Source organism: Conger conger, chromosome 3 (genome assembly GCF_963514075.1).
Source record: "Conger conger chromosome 3, fConCon1.1, whole genome shotgun sequence".
In the NCBI taxonomy this organism is placed as follows: domain Eukaryota; kingdom Metazoa; phylum Chordata; class Actinopteri; order Anguilliformes; family Congridae; genus Conger; species Conger conger.
In genome coordinates this window covers 3,700,624-3,721,984 of record NC_083762.1, presented here as the reverse complement: position 1 = coordinate 3,721,984, position 21,361 = coordinate 3,700,624, and the positions used below count along the sequence as shown (strand labels likewise).

The window sequence follows — 21,361 nt, the reverse complement described above, 5'->3', positions numbered from 1 at the left end:
AAGTGCCCCTGGATGATAATGCGATGGCTTTGTCCCATCCGGGGGAATTGAACCTGCCGCCTCTGGGACAGAAATGCACTCCGCCCACTCCGTAAAAGCACCTCCCAATGGCGTCCGAAACACCACCAAAAAAAAAATCAGCTAAAGAAACTGGCGGGGAAAGAATCACCACGCACCCACAGACACGCACAACACAAAAGAGTCCTCTTTCAGGCCTGACCACCGGGCCTTGTATTAAGCCCCATAATGAGGTCATTGGCAGCAGCCACAGTGATTACAATGCATCACAGCTGCCACAGGGATGAGTGGGGCCGGTGCTGCCCCCTGGTGGACCCCTGGTGCACAGCACCGCGACGGCCCGCCCTGGCAACCACAACGGATAGCGGTGTTCATTGCTTGAGCGAGACCCCCCCCCCCCCCCCCCCCGTTGGCCGTCCGGCCGCCCCGTGGTTATGGTGTCTGGGTGCATGTGTGATTGGGTCTCCTCCTCCTCCCCCCCGCCCCACCCCTCCCCCCACCCGCCCCGCTCTGTGTGTGTGCAGCTTGTGGCTCTGGTGCGAAAGGAAGCAGCCGGCTGGCGCCGCGCGTTTCGAAGGAAAACCGTGAGTTGCGTTTCACTCCCTCCGTCCCGGCAGCAGGGGGCGTGCATGAGCATGCAGAGTGCGTGGGCGTGGGCGTCGCTCCCGGATCGGACATTTCCAAATTCAGGTGGTGATTGGAGATACCGGAGATTTCGGTAAATAAATGAATTAATAGGTTTTTTTATTCTTTTCCCACACAGGGTCCTCCTGGGCTCCCAGGTCCCCCAGGCCCACCTGGTGAGCAAGGTCCAAAGGTAACCTCCCCCCCCCCCCTCCACCTGTTATTACCTGAATATGAACAATGCATTTCAACGGTCACGTGTCTTGAAAGAACGGTCATATGATCAAATACAATGCTGATGTCGCATCCGTCTGTTAAGGGGTTGTGGTCGGGTCATTCGATCACAAAGCGTGAGAGAGTTCCATTAGTGAACGTACTTGGCCGTCAGGCAGAATTGTTTGATGTGGTTCTTGAAGTAAACAGCGTTTCATCCTCCGCACGTCGATAAGATCTCGGATCAGTGGTGATCCTGTTCTTACATGCTTCACTAATACGGGCCCAGGGCTCCTGATGTTTCCTGAGTTAAGGTCGGCACGATAACATGCAGATTTTATTTGTATTTTTCCTGGGGCAGGGAGAGCTAGGCTTACCTGGTCCGTCTGGAGTGGATGGAGAAGAGGTGAATTCAATCAATTATTATTATTGATTTCCACCCGAATGTGTTTCAGTGTAAGAAATACACCTGATGAATTTACAGATATTCATCAAACTCAAATCACTGTTGATGCACCTTTTTTCGGCCCTCCTCTATGAACGTGACCTTTCACCCTTGACCTCCTCAGGGTCCGAGGGGGGTGAAAGGTGACGTTGGGGACCCCGGTACGCCAGGAGAGAAGGGGGAGATGGGACTTTCTGGGCCTCCGGTGAGTGTGTGTGGATCAGAAAAAAAAACAAAAAAAACAATAAACCTTGGGAGGAATCTGGCTTTGAAGGAGACTGTTATCCTCTGCTGACAGGCCTGCTGTCAGTAGTTAAAGATTGCAACCCTCTTGTCTGAATCGATTGGTCATTTGTTTCGCATGTGTGCACTCCTGTATGTCTTGCAGTGTTTGTGTGCTGGTGTGAATGTGCAGCTGTCATCAAAACAATGGCCGCGTTTCCCGAACGCGTTAAGAACGTTCTTAAGCTAAGAACGTTCTTAAGGACCTTCTTAGGCCTCCCGAAAGAAGCAAACGCGTTTCCCGAAACACCTTCTTAGCCTAAGATGATCTTTCGTAAGAAGGCTTTGTAAGAAGGGTCCGGAGCGTTCTTAAGAGCCTTCTTATCCCTTAAGAGCGTTCTTTATCGGGAAACCCGGCTATTGTCAGACCATTTGTCCTTTGACTCTCCTGTTCCTGTATGTTGGAGTCCACTTCCTGTGTGTTGTCTGTTAACCGGTACAGTTTCTGATCGGTAATGGATGTTAATTCCCCCTGTGATAATCAATCGTATTTCCCTCTGTGATAATGGATGCTAATTCACTCTGGGACAATGGACAGGGATTCCCTCTATGATAATGAGTGTTATCTCCCTCTGTGATAATGCGTGTTATCTCCCTCTGTGATAATGACTGTTATCTCCCTCTGTGATAATGCATGTTGTGTGCCTCTGTGATAATGGATGTTGTGTGCCTCTGTGATAATGGATGTTATGTGCCTCTGTGATAATGGATGTCTTCTCCCTCTGTGATAATGAGTTCCTCTGTCTGTGCCTCAGGGAATGGATGGGCGGAAGGGGGAGAAGGGAGACTCCACGTTTGAGGATAATCTGGTGAGTCAGTCACTCAGAACCTCTGGGTGGGTCATCCTGTTAAGGGTCGGCTATGGTGCATGGATGGGCCTCTCAGTCTGGCATCGAAGTATCACTGTAAATGGTAAACGGTTGGCATTTATATAGCGCCTTTATCCAAAGCGCTGTACAATTGATACTTCTCATTCACCCCTTCATACGCACAATCACACACCAATGGCGATTGGCTGCCATGCAAGGCACCAACCAGCATGGAGCATTTGGGGGTTAGGTGTCTTGCTCAGCGACACTTCGACACGCCCAGGGCGGGATCGAACCGGCAGCCCTCCGACTGCTCTTACCTCCTGAGCCAACGTCGTATCACTGTAAACGCCAGCCGTATATGCGTGACGTCGTGCGTACATGTGTGATGTTGTCGTCATCCCCCTGTAGGTGCAGATGATCTCCCAGCCTGGTCCTCCTGGGCCCCCGGGACCCCCTGGCCCACAAGGCTTCATGGTGAGTGACCCCGTTTACTCTGAGAAGGTCAAAGGTCAAAGGTCAAAGTTTAGGGGTAGAGCGCACTGAAAAGGGCCGTGTTCCTCTCTGTGTTTCAGGGGCACCACGGTATGCCTGGACCCAAGGTAAGGCTGAAGAAGCGCCGAGAGTCTCTATATCCCTGCTGAAAAAAAAATGTTTTGACCAGTTCAGACCAGCTTGACGTGGTTTAGCTGGTTGACCAGTTCGGGTCAGCGCCCAGCTCGACATGGTTTGACCAGCTCAAGCTATGTTTTGAGCTGGTTGCTGGTTGACCCAGCGCATACCCGGCTGGACAGCTGTGACCAGCTCAACTTTCATAGCCGGATTTCACAACAGGGCTGCCCTTTGAGTGCAGCTGTACGTCGTGTTTTGTGTTGGTGTTTTGTGTCACTGTGATGTCACTGTGATGTCACTGTGATGTCACTGTGCTGTTATTCAGGGCGAGCCAGGAATCGGCTTTAAGGGAGAGAGAGGGGCCACCGGTACTCCAGGGCAACCGGTGAGTCAGCGCCCTCTAGTGTCTGCTACTCCTCACTGCGGACCACGTCACGTCTTTAAAGGCCCCGTATTGTACAGTCCAGGGTTTTATTTTAGGTCCTGATATCCATAAGAAGACCAAAAAAAAAAACAATCTCTATCCTGTTCTCCAGCGCCTCTCATGAGCTTTACCAAGAACAGGCTGTTTCGGTGACTGTGACCTTTAACGCTCATTGGTATCAATGAACCTCTGTTCTGATTGGCTGGTTAGCTCCAACGAGCTGAGTGGCGTCTGTGCCGAGCGCTCTGATTGGTTCAGGCTACAAGGTGGGCCGCTATGAAGCAAACAAGCCTTTCGTTGTGAAGTCACAACTTCAAGTTCAAGTTCAAATGGCTCCTTAAAATGCACATTTTATTTGTACAGATTGTGTGGATTTATTTGGGGACTGTGCATGGTGATACTTTCAGAGAATATTTCTAGGACCTTTCATAATCCACATAGCGAGAGAAATGTCATTTTCCACAATATGGGACCTTTAAGTCACTCTTTCACCGCCAGTCTCAGAATCTGAGAGATTCTGTCTCCGCCCACAGGGTCCAGCCGGCCCCACGGGATTGGTTGGCCTCCCGGGCACCAAGGGAGAAAAGGTGAGGTCATGTCTGTGTTTTTGGGGACGAAAGGTGTGTGTCTGCCTTGTGAACTTGTCACTGATCTTATGGGGGGGTTTTTGTTTTTTTGTTTTTTTTTGTTTTTTTTACCTCACAGGGAAAATCTGGAGAGCCCGGATATGACGTGAGTTCAGCACACGGGCGCACGCGACTTTGAGCAGACTCCGCCTTCCCAGAATGCTTTGCCCTAACCACTCTCTCTCTCTCTCTCTCTCCAGGGTCTTCCGGGGCTGACGGGCGATAAGGGGGACAGGGGGGAGAAGGGGGATAAGGTAGCGAGCCCCGCTAACTCCCCAAATCTGCTACTGTTTCATTACTAGCCACTCGCGGCTACAGGCTGCCTAGCGGCTACAGGCTATAACAGGCTACTAGCCTGTTGCTACTAGCTGCTACTAGCTGTTGCTACTAGCCTGTAGTCTAGTGGCTACGGTACATGACTGGCATCCGGAAGGTTGGCGGTTCAAGCCCCGGTGTAGCCACAATAAGATCCACACAGCTTGAGCAAGGCCCTGAACCCCACATTCACTGTTCACTGCCAAATAACCACAAAAATAAGTCAGTCTTAACAAAGTATATTAGTCTTATTTCTTTTACTTTTTTTGCTAAATAAGACAAAAAAAACAACAACAACATGGCAATGAAGTGAATGAGAAAGTTTGACTTAAAACAAACTAATATTTTCTACTTAAAAAAAAAAAAAAAAAAGGCTTATTACAAAAGCGCTTGTTAAGACAGCCATTATTTGTAGCGTTCAGCCATGTTAGCTGTCCTGCCCTGGGTTTCTCCTGGGGTGACACCCACCCACTTCCTCCTCCTTCCGCAGGGTGACCGGGGCACCGTCGGCAAGAAGGGCTTAAAGGGGCAGAAGGGGGAGCAGGGCCCCCCAGGCCTGGATCAGCCCTGCCCTGTGGTGAGTGACCCAAATTTACCCCCATGTGCCCCCCCCCCCCCCCCCCCCCCCCAACTGAGCACAGGGTAGCGTGCAGCAGAAGGGCGTTTGGGAGTCTGAAACTGCGTCAAAGAAGATGAAGCCTCTTTAAAGGTTTAAGGCGTAACATCGCAAATGCGTGATTGGAATGTTCTGAACCGAACTAGGTCTCGTGCAGTGCTGATGTAGCGATCGCGACTGGTAATTGAAAAAGAATTACAAACATCTGACTTTTGAACTGAAAAAGAAAAAAATAATAATAACCCCAAAAACCAGAACCCCTTTTATTGGGTTAAACACGTCTGTCTCTCTTCTTCTTCTTCTTCTTCCCTCCACTCACCCACTTCAGGAAGATAGCGCCCCCCCCGACAAACACTCATATTGACAGTATCTGCTTACAGCCAATCCGAAAAGAGATTTGAGTGAATTCAGACTCAAACAGGGTCTGTTGTCGGCTGTAATTAAGGGTTATGGGTTATAAGGGTTATAAGGGTTAAGCTATGTAATGCCAGCACATTTCTGACATGTGGTTTACCGTCTTTTTTTCCTTGTGTATGAGGGTGAGTTGGGGTGAAGAACATGGTGTTTTGCTCCCTGTGGCCCCTCATGATTTCTCTTTCCTCCAGCGTATAGCAGATTCAGGCAGCTTTGAGACGAGTTTCTGAAACATTGAAAACGTGTCACTGTTTATCAGTTTAACTCTGCATTTGTGTTGTATGTGTGTGTGTGTGTGTGTGTGTGTGTGTTTGTGAAAGAGTGTGTATGTGTTAGTGTGTGTATTTGTATGTTTTACTGTGTGTGTTTGTATGTGTATGTGTATATGTGTGTGTGTGTGTTTTATAGTATGTGAGTGTGTATGTGTGTGTGTGTGTTTTACAGTGTGTGTATGTGTGTGATTTATGGTGTGTGTGCGCGTGTGCATGTATGTATGTGTGTGTGGATTATAATGCTGTAACAGCAGTCGATGTGTGTGTGTGTGTGTGTGTGTATTATGATGCTGTAAGAGCAGTCGATGTGTGTATGTGTGTGTATGTGTGTGTGTGTGTGTGTGTGTATTATGATGCTGTAAGAGCAGTCGATGTGTGTGTGTGTGTGTGTGTGTGTAATATGATGCTGTAACAGTCGGGGGGCTCTTGCTGTTGCTGACAGGATAATGACGGGGTTAAAACCCAGGCTGGGGAGGGGGGACGGCCGACCCCACAGACCCCCTGTCCCCTGGTACAGTATCTCTGCATCTCTGCATCTCTCCCCATCTCCCCCTCTCCCCATCTCCCTCTCTCCCCCTCTCCCCCTCTCCCTCTCTCCCCATCTCCCTCTCTCCCCCTCTCCCCCTCTCCCTCTCTCCCCATCTCCCTCTCTCCCTCTCCCTCTCTCCCTCTCTCCCCATCTCCCCATCTCCCTCTCTCCCTCTCTCCCATCTCCCTCTCTCCCCCTCTCCCTCTCTCCCTCTCTCCCTCTCTCCCCATCTCCCTCTCTCCCCCTCTCCCTCATCTCCCTCTCTCCCCCTCTCCCCCTCTCCCTCATCTCCCTCTCTCCCCCTCTCCCCATCTCCCCCTCTCCCTCTTTCCCTCTTCCCCCCTCTCCCCCTCTCTCCATATCTGAGGCAGTCTGTCAGAGTCACTCTGCTGTTTCGACCCTTATATCCTCCTGAGACTCGACAATTAATCTCAGTCATCATCTGTCTGAGGTGTCTGGTCTTAATTCGACGAGCCATATGTTCTACAATGCTGAAAACCTACACTACACGGAAAATGGAACAAAAATTTTATAAATCATATTTTTTCCAAAATATTTTTCACTGCAACATTCTTTGTAATTCAAAATACTTTGTTCTAAGTCAAACAAATTTGTAAAAATAGGAGGATATACTGAATAGGTTTTCCAAGAGTACAGCTGCTGTGTGAGCGCTCCCTCTAGTGGCTGGAGGTCAACCCAACATTCATCAGTGGCAAGTGTAGTGTTCTATTTTTCATTTTCAACCAATGGAAAAGCTGCACCAGTGGAAGATCTGCACATATTCCACTCTCCAGCACTATATATGGTTTCTCCTGTGAAACCACAGCTTGGCAATAACAGGAATGATAGTAATGAACAGGAAATGCAATGGGCATTATTTGCATTGAGTTATATCAAAGTAACATGAATGGTATGGTAAAACACAGGAATGTATTTTTGGTTTCTTGACGCCGAATGAATAGATTGGTTGAGACAGTGTCCATAGCAGTCTGTGTGAGGGTAATTAACCCCAGGACTGTTGTGTTCAAAGGCATACCTGAAGACCAAAAGACATCATTACGCACAGCCCCTAGTTTTGGGGTTCAATTAAAAATAAAAAGTAGAAAAGTATTTTCTAAACTGTGAGAACGTTATAATGGATGACCTGAGATGCCAGTTATTCAACGTTAGGCCAGGATGTCCATGGGGGGCTTTCTTTAGATACTTCTCCAGGATTGCCATTTGATTCATATCTGACAAGCAGAACGCTTTATCCCAGGCCCTCCCGACTCAAACCAGGGCCTAAAATCATTCTGTTTTTAATAAACGCCCAGTATGGTGCGACCACAGCCCCTCTCTCTCTCCCCCCTCTCTCCCCCTCCCTCCTCCTCTCATTCTTCCCGTCTGACTGCTTTCCCTCAGCTTGCTGTGTTCCTTCTGTGGCTTTTAAATATGCTGGAAATCTAACCACGCAGAGTCCTACACAAACACCCGGGCTGACTGGCGTTCAGGGTCCCATTGTCTTGGTTCATGCGTGAAGACCCTCGCGGTTCACTTCTTTATCACGTAGTTCTACGGAAAACTCTTCTGGGTCTATTGGCGCCCTCTAGTGGTGATCATATGCATTAAAAAGAAATAACACTTCACCCTGCATTCCAATAGTTTGTTTTACTCTATCCTGTGTAAACATGGCGGATTCACAGATGTTTATTAGTACATTAATAAGCCTATATTGTTGCTTATGAATAATTGACTAAATTGAGGAAAACGTTCATTTTGATTTCAGCTTGTCTTTAGGAGGCACACACTGGCACAGTTATTCAATGACATGCATTTCATTATGAGTTACTGGGGAAACTTTCTCTCTGGGACACTGCATGGTTTTTTGACTGAAATGAACCCTGATTTCCTGTGAATGTTTGCCCGACGCGCCCTTGAGTTTTTTGTGTGTGTGCGTGTGTGTGAAATGTTGCATTGGCTTGTTCCCTTTGTATACTAGAACTTCAGTGCAGGATTTACTGATGCCCTTGCACACATCAGTGAATTTACACACGCTTTAAAATCCCTGTTCAGTCACTTTCTTTACTTCATTTAAACAGTTAATTCGGTCACAGGCTAAAATATATTTATTTTTATATTATACTTTTTCAAAAGTTTAAACAGGAAAATAACGCAGCATGGTCTGTGTGGATAGTCATTTCAAGCTCAATTCTGATTGGCAGCTTAACTAAACTGGCTGCAGAAGATTGGTTAAAAATGTAACAATTCTTGTGTGACTTTCACAAGGAATGTGGTCTTTAAGTGACAAATACCAAATCCTCCAATATTTGGCTGTGTAAGAAATGTCTTACTTTCATAATAAAATAATTATAATTCAGAATGTCGACTGATAAAATATATTATTGTAGTGTTTTTATATGCTGTATAATTGTCCTGAGTGAAAATGTGCATGTGTTTTTCATCTGCATAGAAGTGGGTCTGTGACTGCTTGTGTTTGGTGGACATTGTAAGATGGTGTCGTCGCCTTAACCGCATGGCGGTTCGAATTTTTTGTTGTTGTGGTTTTTTCTTAATTTGACACTGAAGACATCGGTGTCACGTGTGTAGAAGTCATGTGATTCCCAGATGCCCCGCCCCTCATTGCATGACTGCATGTAGTAATTGCTTCGTCTGCTCCGTCTGATATATCTGTCGTTTTAATTGACAGGGTCAGGACGGCCTACCCATACCAGGATGCTGGCACAAGGTTAGCATGACAGATGTTCAACAAATCTAATTAATACATGAATAGTGGGTGTGAATACGTTAATTCCTGGTTGGATGGACACATATGTTATAATGAATGAAAGCAAGAACTGTTTTCCCGCCAAGCGTAGTTGTTCTTCAGATCATTACCTGATAAAGGCACCTGTGGAAAACGCGATTACCATCGCAAGCCTCTCAGTACCTTTAATGTACACACACTGTGGACTTTAGGCTGTTTAATGTCTAGGGACAATCCCACCGGTGACGTAAGGGGCTGAGAGAATAACCAAAGATCCATTTCCGGTCGCCGTAGCAACCCCCGTAGCCGTCGATGCTTAAAGTCCCGAATGTTCACAGTGCTACGGCTAAAACAGTAACATGAATTTGTCGTGATATTGACCTGTGTCTAATCTCGGCTGTTTCTCTCTTGCAGTGATTACTAACACGAAGCATGGCCGTCTGTACATATTGATATGGTATATTTTGCAACTGATTTTTTAAGGACACTTTTATATAATATATTGAGCTTTTTTTAAAAAATAATGGACATTATATTGTAATTGTTCGTCTATTACCACGACTGTGTTAACAAACATTTTTGTAGTATTATGGATGATGAAAATGGAAGGATGGAACTTTTTTTTTTTTGCGCAAAAGGAGAAGAGAAATTAAGTCAATGAAGCAGCAAGTGGACTTAAACCCTGACGTCAGGGAGACGAGTTGCTGCTATGGTGACGATCAGTAGTGCAGTTGAGTTCTAACTTTACTAACGGACTGGCTGGTTTGTTTACCGACGGGGACTGCTGCATGCGAGTGCACCGGCTGTTCCGTGGACGACGCGGGGCCGGACTTTTGAAAATCGGTGTTGCCATTGCTCTTTCTACTTTCTTTTTGTTTCGAAAGGGCGAGCCCGTGTGGCAGATACGAAAGCGGAAGCGCCTCTCGCAGCCCTAACGGGCGAGAACGTGCGAGGCACGCGGAGTTCTCAGTGGCCGTGCGCTGTACTAATTATGGAACATGTCCGCGACACACCGTCGAGGACTGCACAGTCTGCGATGCGGAGTTTCGCCAGCAGGTGGAGCTGCGGTGATCACAACGCATCAAAAGTGCCTTGGAAACGGAGGTGCGCCTCGTCGCCTGGTTTTCTTCAAGGAGCTGCCAGAAGGGCAATTGTAACTCTCCTTCTACGCTGAAAATATTTTCCCTACATTGTTAATGGCCGCTTTGATTGACTCAAAAAAAATTTTTGTTGATTTTTTTTTCTTGGTTATAGAACAAAAGTTCCCTTCCTAATGAAACAATCAATGTTTTGAGTTTGCCACGTGGCTAAATTAAGCTCTCGAGTAGTTGTTGGTTCAGTGTTGTGAGAAGTTACTTTAGCGTGGACTTCCCAAAGAAAATCCTTTCATTTAAACATCAGACAGACCATCTGTTTGGAAAACTTATGCATTTGTGTTTCTTATATCTTGTACTACTGAAATGTAGTGATGACTATGATGTGTTTTAGTTAATCATTTACATTTGCATTCCTGTGCATGGATGTCTTTGTATGAAATACACAGAGTTATACCGTAAATAATATGTATTTGTTTTTTAAATGAGCAGAAAGAAAACTGTCACGTAATCATGCAGGTCGCTTTTGATTTCTGCCGGCATCCGCATGATTGGACGTGTTCGTTCCTCTTGTGATGGATTGGAATGTGTTATCTAGAACGATAAAGAAGGAATTACCATTATTTTTTAAGGTTTTTTGACTTTTTTTTTTTAGCTTTTCTAAATTATATATTTTCGTGTGTCTGTCTATTCCTCATGCTGAGGTATCAGTAGGTTTCTTTCTGTTAATATTTCAAAAAAGTATTTTTCCAAGGTCTATATTTTAGCTTTTGCTGCTGAAGGATAAATATTCTTATCAAGACAAAATGTGTCTGTCAATGGGATTTATGTCACCGTTTAGGAGAGCATGTGTCCTGAGATGGTCTACAGAGGGATGTAGGACGTCGGTGTTGATTTAACGGTGATGATTGCTGTTGATTGTTTTTATTTCTTATTGAGATACAGACATGTGTATTTACAGTGTGATATATGTGTCCCGTGTTCATGTTTTAACGTGGGGTGCTGCTCGACAGGTCAGCAGTCAGTGTGTGTGGGTGCTGTCACTTTGATTTTCCTGATGTCTGAAGCCCATGTAGTCGGTCCTCTCTGCCTCTTCTGCTGACTTTTCTGTTCCACGGTGAACCAGACCGGAATGGCTCCCTTGTACCTCTGTACCATTACACCTACAGTACTGTGCAAAAGTCTTAGGCACCCGTATAACATTCTGTACAGATAGGATTCTTTCAAAAAGAATTCAATGAAAGGTCCTAAATTAATGTACTATACATTTGACATTGCATTTGAGTAATCTGGCAAAAACTGAATCAAATCGATATTTTTTTGTGACCACCCTTCGGCGTTATAACTGTACCACTTCCCTGAGATATAGAACTGCAGGACAGTGTTGGCTAAGACAATCAGCAGGGAGGTTGTTCCAAGCATGTTGGAGAACTTGCCACAGTTCTTCTGCAGACTTTGGTTGGCTTCTTGCTTCTGATCTCAGACAGTCTTGATCAAGCTTTTATGTAAAAAGTAGGAAATTGCTTACAGTAATATGTTACTTTTTCTGGTAGGGGCGGGTAGTTATTTAACCAGTGACAATAAGCTTTCTGCTTCAGTATAGAGTGGGGATATGCAAATTTGGCCCTCATTGCCAGTTGTGCTGCTGGATTTCTTTTGGACCTGATAGTTAATTGATTGATTATTGCCACTGATTGGCCAGGGAACCTGCCTGGTGTCCTAGGCCTAAATGAGACCTGATTAGAGGGGAAGAATTAAATCCATGGATTTCTCCTGCCGTTGCCCTTGACCAAGGCACTGGCCTCAGAACTGCGGCTGCCCACTGCTCCTAAGTCACTAGGATGGGTCAGATGCAGAGGACACATTACCCCTCAAGGCTGGTAGACGCCAGATTTGAGTGTCCCTGGTATAGAGCTTCTGTCACATGCTAAGTACAATTTTACTTTATATAGTGGATGTATTAGTGCCTCATACACCATTGGATCCATTCAGTGTATTTTACTCATGTGTTATATTTCATGTGTTAAAGGTTAAAGGTACAATAGGTAATTTTGGACTTCTAACAGTCAAGAGAGGAATTGCAGTAACAAACACCCTCAAACCACAACACTTTATTCCTCCCCCTTCTCTGTCAACGCGCTGATGTTGAAACCCCCCCAGCTGTACAATGTTTTGGTACAGAGTGTCTGTCCATATTTTGAACCCAAATTTAAGGACTATAAACACAAGAAGAGGGTGAGTCAACATGTCAGTCAGCCTTTTTCAACGATAGGAAGAGTTTCACAATGGTCTTGAAACAATGTTTTAACACAAAAATCTTACCTATTGTACCTTTCATTTTCACTGTCAGATTTTTCAGCGGCTTTATGGTGTTAATTAATTAATGAGACTGACACCATAATCCTCTGGCTGCAAACGGTTCCTTTTGTGTACAGTGTTGAAGTGGTCCCTTGAGGGTCCTATCTTAGCTGTCTTAAGGATTGCCTGAGGTTTTTACGGTCTGAAATCTCTTCTCCAGTTAACGTCTCTTTATTGGGTTTAACAGGTTTTTGTTACTTTACAGTGTTTCTGTACAGTTTCGCAATATTGGATTTTATTTTATTTGTATTTTTATTTTATTTTTTGCTTGTATTTTGCTGTGTGTTTGGTAGTTAAAGAGTTCCTGCTATTTTTGTTACTTTCTCTTGTTTTTGAAAGAAGTGCATTTTGGTGATTTAATATTAAACATATAATCATAAATAAACCCTTTTTTAAAACCATATGTGATGGGTTTTTGTCCGTTGCTTATTTGATTTACTCGGGTGCAGTGCCTTTCAAACACAAACTGAATTACCTGACATTAAATGTTATGGTTTTGTGGGGTTTTTTTAATTTAAGATTCTACATGTATGGAAGTTCAGAAGTGACTGGAAATGTCTCTGAATGGTTCATAGTCACTATTACTAAGTCAATAGGAAACACAACTCTGGGATACCAATGCAGTTCAATAGTAGGCTACACTACACATGCAACTTTGCTGTATTTTGAAATACATTTAATTCCTTACTGTGATGTTTTGGTATAAACTTCACATTTCACATTTTAGTCATTTGGCAGACGCTTTTAATCCAAAGCGACTTACAAGTGCATAGGTTCTACCAGAAGTCAAAGCATCACAACCAGAACTAGGAAAATACACCTGGACTGCTGTTCTAAACATATAGTCGTCATCATAAGTGCAATTTTTTATTATTTTTTTTTAATTTTTATTATTTATTTTTTTTTTGGGGGGGGGGGGGTGTTAGACAGGGATAGGGGTATCAGAAGGGGGGGGGCGGGGTAAGTCAGGAGGGAGGACTAAGGTAGAGTTTGAAGAGGTGTGTTTTGAGTCTGCGTCGAAATAGGGGGAGGGATTCTGCTGTCCTGACAGTGGTAGGCAAGTCATTCCACCACTGAGGAACCAGAACGGAAAACAGGCGTGAACGTGCAGCTCGACCGCCAGGTGCCCGTAGAGAGGGATTTTGAGAAACTTGAGAAATAAATGTTCATCTGCTTTTATGATGCAGTGGTCATTTATTATTTTCAGTCCATACCCCAATATATTTTGTGTGGCACTCCACTGCCAATAAACGTAGTTTATTGTCCTCCGATGAAACTAGTAGCTATTATGCGTTTGCGAAGAAGCCATTATAACATAGAGCTGTAGGCCAAATAAGAGCCTATGGTGGTAATATGTTTCATGTCAACGGTTGCAGAAAGAAGTCTCAGTTACGCAACTAGCTGGCACCAGTAAGCCATTTTTTATTTTTATTTCATTCCTTAAGCGATTATTAGTTTAGTCTAGCTATCATGAAATGGCTGGGCTATGAGGCAGCAGTCCCAAAGGAGTGTAGCCTATGCTAACTAGACTACGTTGTTCTGGTCCCTGCTGAAAAAACAAAACAAAACGATCAAGCTAGGTTTTGAAACAGCTCAGACAGGCTACCAGCACAAGCTGGTTGACCAGCTCATACCCAGCTAGTAGACCAGCTTCATGACCAGCTTGGCCATGCTGGTTGACCAGCTCATACCCAGCTAGACCAGTTTATAACCAGCTTGGCCGTGCTGGTTGACCAGTTCATACCGAGCTAGACCAGCTTTATGACCAGCTCATATCCAGCTAGTAGACCAGCTTTACCACACTTTTACCAAGTGTTAAGTTATATCATGAAAACACTGCCTTATACAGAAGCAAGAGCTAGATACCAAGCTAGCATACAGCTAGTTGTACCGTTTGTACATTAAAGGTACAATAGATAATTTCGTACTCCTAACGGTCAAGGGAGGAATTGCAACAACAAACACAAAACTTGTCCTTCCCAGTCTATGAATATAACACATAATATAAAGCGTTCTTATACGGTTCCGTGTTCTCATGCACTGTTTTGGAAAGCTGACAGTGACAAACGTGACAGAGCCTGGCATCTTTTAGTAGCGTTCAAGTAAAAACTAAAATGATACCAGTTCGTTATCGGTAGCAACAAGCTAATTAGCTATTAGTTAGCTTGCCGAATTTACAAATATATGTGTTCATTCGTCTAGCTATGTCTAATTTGCTTGTTGCTACAGATTGCGAACTGGTATTGTTTCATAACTATATATGTAGTCTTCGCTCGGATAATAAGCAATAGTATACAGAGTTTCTATTATCGCTTGTGAGTGCAATTTGGGCAGCTACGCCGAACAATCAGAATAAGCTGTGGCTATTAGAAGCAATTTTCAACCAATGAGCTTGGATTATTGGTACAGAGTGAAGGCCCTCAACTGTATATTTTGAAACCCTAATTTAAGGACTATAAACACATGCAGAGGGTGAGTCAACATGTCAATGAGATTTTCAACGATAGAAAGGGCTTTACAATGGTCTTGTAACAATGTTTAAACGCAGAAATCTTACCTATTGTACCTGTTTAACGTATCAGTTCCCGAAGTTGACAGTTAGCTAGCTATCTGAATGCAAGTGAAAGCAGAATGGCCTTGGTATAGTACACCAAGACAATAAAGTGTTTCATTTTCGCAAGCATTCTTTATTTATAAGGGGAAAAAGTTATCGCCCCATTTATTGATCAGCCAAATGCAAAAAAAAAAGTCACTTTTAGTGAGTTACCATGGCCTGCTTTAGTTCTTGGTGCATCCGCCTGTGGCAAGGATAATAGCTGGAATCTTTTCCTGCTAGCTCCCAGCTAGCTCGCAAGGTAAATTCTGCTTGTCTTTTTTCGTCTTTTTAAACGAAATTAGCTATTGGACATCAAGGAAGCGATTGGTTTATTTTTGGAGAATTTTGGTGGGGATACCTGATCTGATTGGGCAATCGCGGCAATCCGTAGGTTTTATAAGTGCTAATTGTTTTTTCCTCCATAAATTATTATAAAACTGCACCGTGTATGTATATTTACGACTTGTAGTTGATTAAGAAATAGTTAGTTATAGAAATAGTTATAATAGCATTTCAAGAATCTTCATTTTCATACACGGTTTCATAAACGGTATATAGAATGAAATTTGTGAATGATGGCCACACCCAATGGAAAATCGAGCTTAAGGGAGAGGAGAAAAAACGCGTTATTTGTCCAGTGATGACGCAGTAGAGTCTAAACTGAGGGAATGCGAACGATCTGTGCATATCTAGCGCCGACAGTGAAAATATACCGACAGTAAGTACATTCTGAGATTAGAATATTGCCGATGTTAGCTATCTCATTAAAAAGGAATAAAAGTTAAGGTTACCTTTAATATCCTTATACGAGCTGGAACTTTCCAAACGAATAGCCGAACTAGCTAACGCGTCTATGCTACTCAACTCCACGTCCTGCAGGCCGCAGTGTATGCAAGTGCTCCTACCGTGCGCTACACCACCTGATTTCACGAACAGTTAATTATTTTACCTGCTTGGTTCAGAAAATACGCTAATTAGTCAAATCAGGTGATGCAGCGCACGGCTGAAGCAAATGCCTGCAGCAATGGTAGCTGCATGAGACCAAGTTATGGATCCTGAACCTCGATAGCTCGATAACTTACTGTAAATACAATTTTATACTTCGTTAGTCTAGCTTGTCTTGGATACCTTAGTTATCAAGCTAGTATTTATTTAGGCAATACCCGTCTTAACTTAGGGCTAGCTAATTATCAGGCTATGGGACAACATTTGGTTGGCATGGAACATCAATTCGTCAACGTAACGTTAGCTGACGTGACAATAACTAACCTTTGCTTGTTTGCAGCTGAGTATTCTAACTGATTTATATTCGAAATACTGGGATTAATGACAGAACTAGGCTTTTAGGTTTTCAAAGAGTCGAGCCACCGTTCCTGTAGGCCTACACTGACCAGAGAAAGCTAGCTAGCTAGCCTAGCTAAGTTATAATTGGTCATGCATTACTCGATGTAGGTTTTCGAGTGATTCTGCGGTGTAATCGTGACAGACAGGGTATGCGGGTATCTCTGTTGCGACACTTCATGTGAGATAAAGTGCTAGATGCATTAACAGTTACATGTTTGTTTTTAACGAGTAGACAGATGTTAAGTTAGCATCGTTCACTCGCACATTCGTGAGTGGCGTCTGTTTGTCTGCGTCAGAGCGCTCTCTAGTGGCAAATAATGGGAGTGTTCACTACAAGTATCAGCACAGGTCCGTAGGGTTCAAATAAGATGACGTTTGTTAACACGAGGTAATTTCATTTTTTAAACGACTTGCTTTAATATCATGCGCTATTAATAATGTGGTAGATGAGTAAGTAAGATGTTAATTGTTGCTGGTGATCAGTTGCAACTTCTGTGACACCAATAACTGGTGCTGCCGATGGTCAAGTATGGTGTTGGACTGATTTGACTGGTACTGTGGTGCCGCGGGACGTCAGCCTCGTTAGCGCAGTAGGTAGCGCGTCAGTCTCATAATCTGAAGGTCGTGAGTTCGATCCTCACACGGGGCATTTGTTTTCGTTTACCTGGTTTAGTAAACATGCACTTCATGCCTCGCGCGGTCTGCAGTCTATACAATGGCGCCCTCTAGTGGCGAGTCTGTTTGTTTCATGGTTGTCCAGGGAAATGTATTGTGCTAATGCAACATTTGCTGCCTTGTACATTTAACGTAAAATGTTAAATTGCATTTGGTTTGCTGCATATATAATCTACGGTTCCTTTTGTCACTGAGGTCTATGAGCACGTTATCAATCTAGATCTTATAAACCTTTAGTTGGCAAGCTATTTTGTTTAACATAACTAGCCCTAGCTATGCAAATGATACATTCGAGTACTTTCTGCATTGGATGTAAATCTTCTGTTTTTATTCGTGTGACGGGCGGTTTGCAGATTCAGATTTTTGTTTTTACCGCCAGATGGCGCACTAGCACTTCTGTAGTTTTTCGTGGAAAATGTGGATTTTGGTTAATACTGACTGAACAAGGTATAAATTGAGAATGCAGTATTGACAGTAATTGCGAAAGACAGGCACTGTTTCCTGAGCTCTACGGATGATATTTTGTCTCTGTTCCGACCCTAATGAATGACATCGTCTCTATATAAGTTCTATATGTGATGCCATGGTAGAGAAGTCTTATTCTCTCTATAACAATTTTCCTACTAATAAGTTCTGAGATAATATTGATGTCATAACTATCATATAATACAACAGGTTTTTTTCTGTGTGAAATTTCTTTGGTGGGTTGACAGGAATTTTGACTTTTTACTGACTAAACATCATTAAAATTATCAGGGTAAGCTCTCTGTCCTCTCTCGCCCACAGGATTACTCTTGCCAATGTGGTGTTTGCTTTCTGAGGTTCAATCATTACCCACCTTGTGTGCAGGCCCGGGACTGTCAAGGTTTCCGTAGTGTAGTGGTTATCACGTTCGCCTCACACGCGAAAGGTCCCCGGTTCGAAACCGGGCGGAAACATGTTTTTAACCTTTGACCTGTTTAAGGGTGTCTTTAGGGTGTGTTCACACTTTGAAGTGGAGTCAGACTGATATCTCGGTCATTTTTGTACATATAGGAACATACAAAATGTATAAGACCCCTCTGAAGCCCTAATGTCGGCCCCTGCTGATATCTGTGATTTCTGCTCAAAAAGCCAGTTTCCCCATTTAGGCTCTATTCATTTTTAAAATGATTCATTCATTCATTTGCGAAATCAAAATACTTCCACTCACATATTGATGTTAATTGTGGATATTGTTTATCCCAATTTTTTCTGAGATCAGGACTTTTCCTGTTTGCTGACCGTCATTAAAACTTTCAGCCGTGACGTCTCTGATCTCCCTAGCTCACAGGATTACTCTTGCCAACTTGAGGTTCAGTTCATGCCGTTTGTGGTAAATGTGTCAACATGTTATTTGTTGCTGGTGATCAGTACAACTTGTGTGACACTATTATCTGATGTTTTAGCTAATTTCTGCAGTGTGGGTGTGGTTTCGCCAGGTGGTTTATACAGGCTACATACGTGTTACGTCATCCCACAAACTTAACCTGGGGTTGTGTAGGTTTGTGCTTAAGACACTGTTGTCTCAGCGATTGTAAAAACAATTATACCGAAATGTCAACAATCTAATCAGGTGAATCAAGTTAGCGATTTAAATGAAATAGGCTCCATGCCCAGTGCAAGGCATTAACCAAGTACTGCAAGTAATGTTCACTAGACCCAGTAAACGAAAACCAATGCCCCGTGTGAGGATCGAACTCACGACCTTCAGATTATGAGACTGACGCGCTGCCTACTGCGCTAACGAGGCCCGTGACCTGGGCGACCACAGTGCCCATCAAATGTCACCTAATACATACTTAACCACTGGCAGCCTCAGATCTGCTCTCACCCAGTCATCTGACCATACCGATTTGGGCAGGCTAAATGTGCCATGGTCCATCAAGGTTTCCGTAGTGTAGTGGTTATCACGTTCGCCTAACACGCGAAAGGTCCTCGGTTCGAAACCGGGCGGAAACACGGTTTAACCTGTGGGACCATGTTTTATCTGTGTCCTTCTGTCAGAGCAGTAGTTCCCAAACTCAGTCCTGGGCCCCTCTGCGTATGCTGGCTTTCCTTCCAACCTCATTTGCAATACCAGTGTTTTAACCCCTTCACGCAACCCTCTCCCATTTTGCAGTGTTCCCCCCAACTCCAGAGATGAGCCTCAGAGACTTGACAAAAGTACCATTTACAATATCAAATGAATGTTGTTTATTATCATAATTTAGGCATTAATAAAGTGTTACACATACGAAACAAAGTAGGTGAAAAAATCTGAGATTTGGACAGAACTACTGTGCATTGCGTTAATCATTTTCATTGTTTTGACTCATGAAACTCAGTTCTACATCATTTCCAAGTGGGGATTAAAATGTTTTTAACAGCATCAGGTCATAAAATATCTTGGGGTCCGAAAACCTCCCCAAGCAAGAAGGAAATGTTTTTTCATTATGTGCAACTATGAAAACCAGCAGACCCTGTAGCCCGTCTATATTGTGGAATCTCTTCATGAAGCCGAACATCCTGTCTTTATCCCAAAACGTCAACAATCGAATCGGGCTGACCGAGTTAGCGGCGTGTATGAAACAGGGCCCATGCCCAGTGTGAGGCATTAACCGAGTACTGCACATGTTCACCAGACCAGGTAAATGAAAACCAATGCCCCATGTGAGGATCGAACTCACGACCTTCAGATTATGAGACTGACGCGCTGCCTACTGCGCTAACGAGGCCCGGGACAAGGGTGACCACAGTGCCCGTCAAACGTCACCTACATACTTAACCACTGGCAGCAGGAGCTAACAGTGTCACATGTCTCATCCAGTAAAGGAGACTAATTTAGCTTTATGATTGTATTTGCTTTAATTTAATATTGTGTCTTTGTCCTACCAGGCAAGTTGCAACAATCAGCAACAGCGCCTCGTTAGCGCAGTAGGTAGCACGTCAGTCTCTTAATCTGAAGGTCGTGATTTACATCCTCACAGGGGGCATTTCTGTTTTGAAATGTTACTGCATCTGCTCCGTTTTGAAGTATACATGCAGGCGGAGCACAAACCCTGTGCGATGGTGGTATAGTGGTGAGCATAGCTGCCTTCCAAGCAGTTGACCCGGGTTCGATTCCCGGCCATCGCATTCCTCTGCTTTTTGCGAGGGCGGCCTGTAGCGTAGTGGTTAAGTTACATGGGGGCGACGTGGCTCAGGCAGTAAGAGCAGTCGTCTGGCAGTCGGAGGGTTGCCGGTTCTATCCCCCGCCTGGGCTGTGTCGAAGTGTCCCTGAGCAAGACACCTAACCCCCAAATGCTCCTGTCGAGCTGGTCGGCGCTTTGCATGGCAGCCAATGGCTGTTGGTGTGTGAGTGTGTGAGTGTGTGTATGAATGGTTGAATGAGAAGCATCAGTTGTACAGCGCTTTGGATAAAGGCGCTATATAAATGCCAACCATTTACATGACTGGGACATCGGTGGTTTGAATCCCTGGTGTAACCACAATAAGATTTACATAGCCATTCGGCCCTTGAGCAAGGCCCTTAACCCTGCATTGCTCCAGGGGAGGATTGTCTCCTGCTTAGTCTAATCAACTGTATGTCTCTCTGGTTAAGGGCGTCTGCCAAATGCCAGTAACGTAATGGTAAACAAAAACCAAATGCCCCGTGTGAGGATCAAACTCACGCCCTTCAGATTATGAGACTGACTCGCTGCCTACTGCGCTAACGAGGCCCGTAACCAGGGGGACCACAGTGCCCGTCAGAAGTCACCTACATACCTGACCACTGGCAGCATCAGATATGCTCCGACCCAGTCATCTGACCATAACGATTTGGCCCTTGTCAATGTCGCTCAGGTCTTTACGTCTGCCCATTCCTCCCGCATCCAACATGGCGACTACAAGAGCCAACCATTCGCTTACCGTCTAATATATCCCAGGTCTTGACATGGGCCGTTGTTTTGAGGTAATCAACGTTTTGATTTGCTTTAACTGTGAGTGGTCATTATGCTTTGGCTTATCTGTGTATATGATACGTAAATAAAATGGAATTATTCATAATGAGCATGATCAGTTGATTGAAGTATAAAGGTACAGTATTCAGTGAGTTTTTCATCTATTGTTTATCCATTAAAGCTGATGTCTGAAGCCCAGGTAGTCGGTCCTCCCTGCCTCTTCTGCTGATCCGACGTTTCTGTCCCACGGGGAACCAACCCAGAATGGCCCCCCTGTACCTCTGTACCACTACACCTATAGTACTGTGCAAAAGTCTTAGGCACTTGTGTAACATTATGTATCGATAGGATTCTTTCAAAAGTAATTAAATGAATGGTTCTAAATAAACGTACTATACATTTTACATTACA

General features: G+C 44.3%; 1 protein-coding gene, 1 long non-coding RNA gene and 6 other non-coding genes across 8 annotated transcripts in view; 5 read left to right on the top strand and 3 right to left on the bottom strand.

Annotated features, from left to right (window-relative positions):
• LOC133123088 (collagen alpha-1(XXIII) chain-like) overlaps positions 1 to 4,355 on the top strand; it is a 36,851-nt gene extending 32,496 nt beyond the window's left edge. The window contains exons 15-24 of the mRNA XM_061233359.1: positions 782 to 835; positions 1,217 to 1,261; positions 1,425 to 1,505; positions 2,338 to 2,391; positions 2,803 to 2,868; positions 2,967 to 2,993; positions 3,329 to 3,388; positions 3,961 to 4,014; positions 4,133 to 4,159; positions 4,254 to 4,355. Of these exons, the coding sequence (XP_061089343.1) occupies positions 782 to 835; positions 1,217 to 1,261; positions 1,425 to 1,505; positions 2,338 to 2,391; positions 2,803 to 2,868; positions 2,967 to 2,993; positions 3,329 to 3,388; positions 3,961 to 4,014; positions 4,133 to 4,159; positions 4,254 to 4,355 (570 nt within the window). The remainder of the gene's footprint in view (positions 1 to 781; positions 836 to 1,216; positions 1,262 to 1,424; positions 1,506 to 2,337; positions 2,392 to 2,802; positions 2,869 to 2,966; positions 2,994 to 3,328; positions 3,389 to 3,960; positions 4,015 to 4,132; positions 4,160 to 4,253) is intronic.
• Positions 4,356 to 4,864: 509 nt separating this feature from the next.
• Positions 4,865 to 12,795, top strand: LOC133124732 (uncharacterized). The gene is made up of 3 exons (XR_009708341.1): positions 4,865 to 4,945; positions 8,886 to 8,924; positions 9,357 to 12,795. It is a non-coding gene; the product is annotated as an uncharacterized LOC133124732 (long non-coding RNA).
• Positions 12,796 to 16,910: 4,115 nt separating this feature from the next.
• Positions 16,911 to 16,983, top strand: trnam-cau (transfer RNA methionine (anticodon CAU)). Its single transcript has one exon. It is a non-coding gene; the product is annotated as a tRNA-Met (tRNA).
• Positions 16,984 to 17,874: 891 nt separating this feature from the next.
• trnav-cac (transfer RNA valine (anticodon CAC)) lies at positions 17,875 to 17,947 on the top strand. The gene has a single exon. It is a non-coding gene; the product is annotated as a tRNA-Val (tRNA).
• Positions 17,948 to 18,707: 760 nt separating this feature from the next.
• Positions 18,708 to 18,780, bottom strand: trnam-cau (transfer RNA methionine (anticodon CAU)). Its single transcript has one exon. It is a non-coding gene; the product is annotated as a tRNA-Met (tRNA).
• An 891-nt stretch (positions 18,781 to 19,671) lies between these two features.
• On the bottom strand, positions 19,672 to 19,744 carry trnam-cau (transfer RNA methionine (anticodon CAU)). The gene has a single exon. It is a non-coding gene; the product is annotated as a tRNA-Met (tRNA).
• Positions 19,745 to 20,072: 328 nt separating this feature from the next.
• trnag-ucc (transfer RNA glycine (anticodon UCC)) lies at positions 20,073 to 20,144 on the top strand. Its single transcript has one exon. It is a non-coding gene; the product is annotated as a tRNA-Gly (tRNA).
• A 511-nt stretch (positions 20,145 to 20,655) lies between these two features.
• On the bottom strand, positions 20,656 to 20,728 carry trnam-cau (transfer RNA methionine (anticodon CAU)). Its single transcript has one exon. It is a non-coding gene; the product is annotated as a tRNA-Met (tRNA).
• Positions 20,729 to 21,361: the final 633 nt, after the last annotated feature.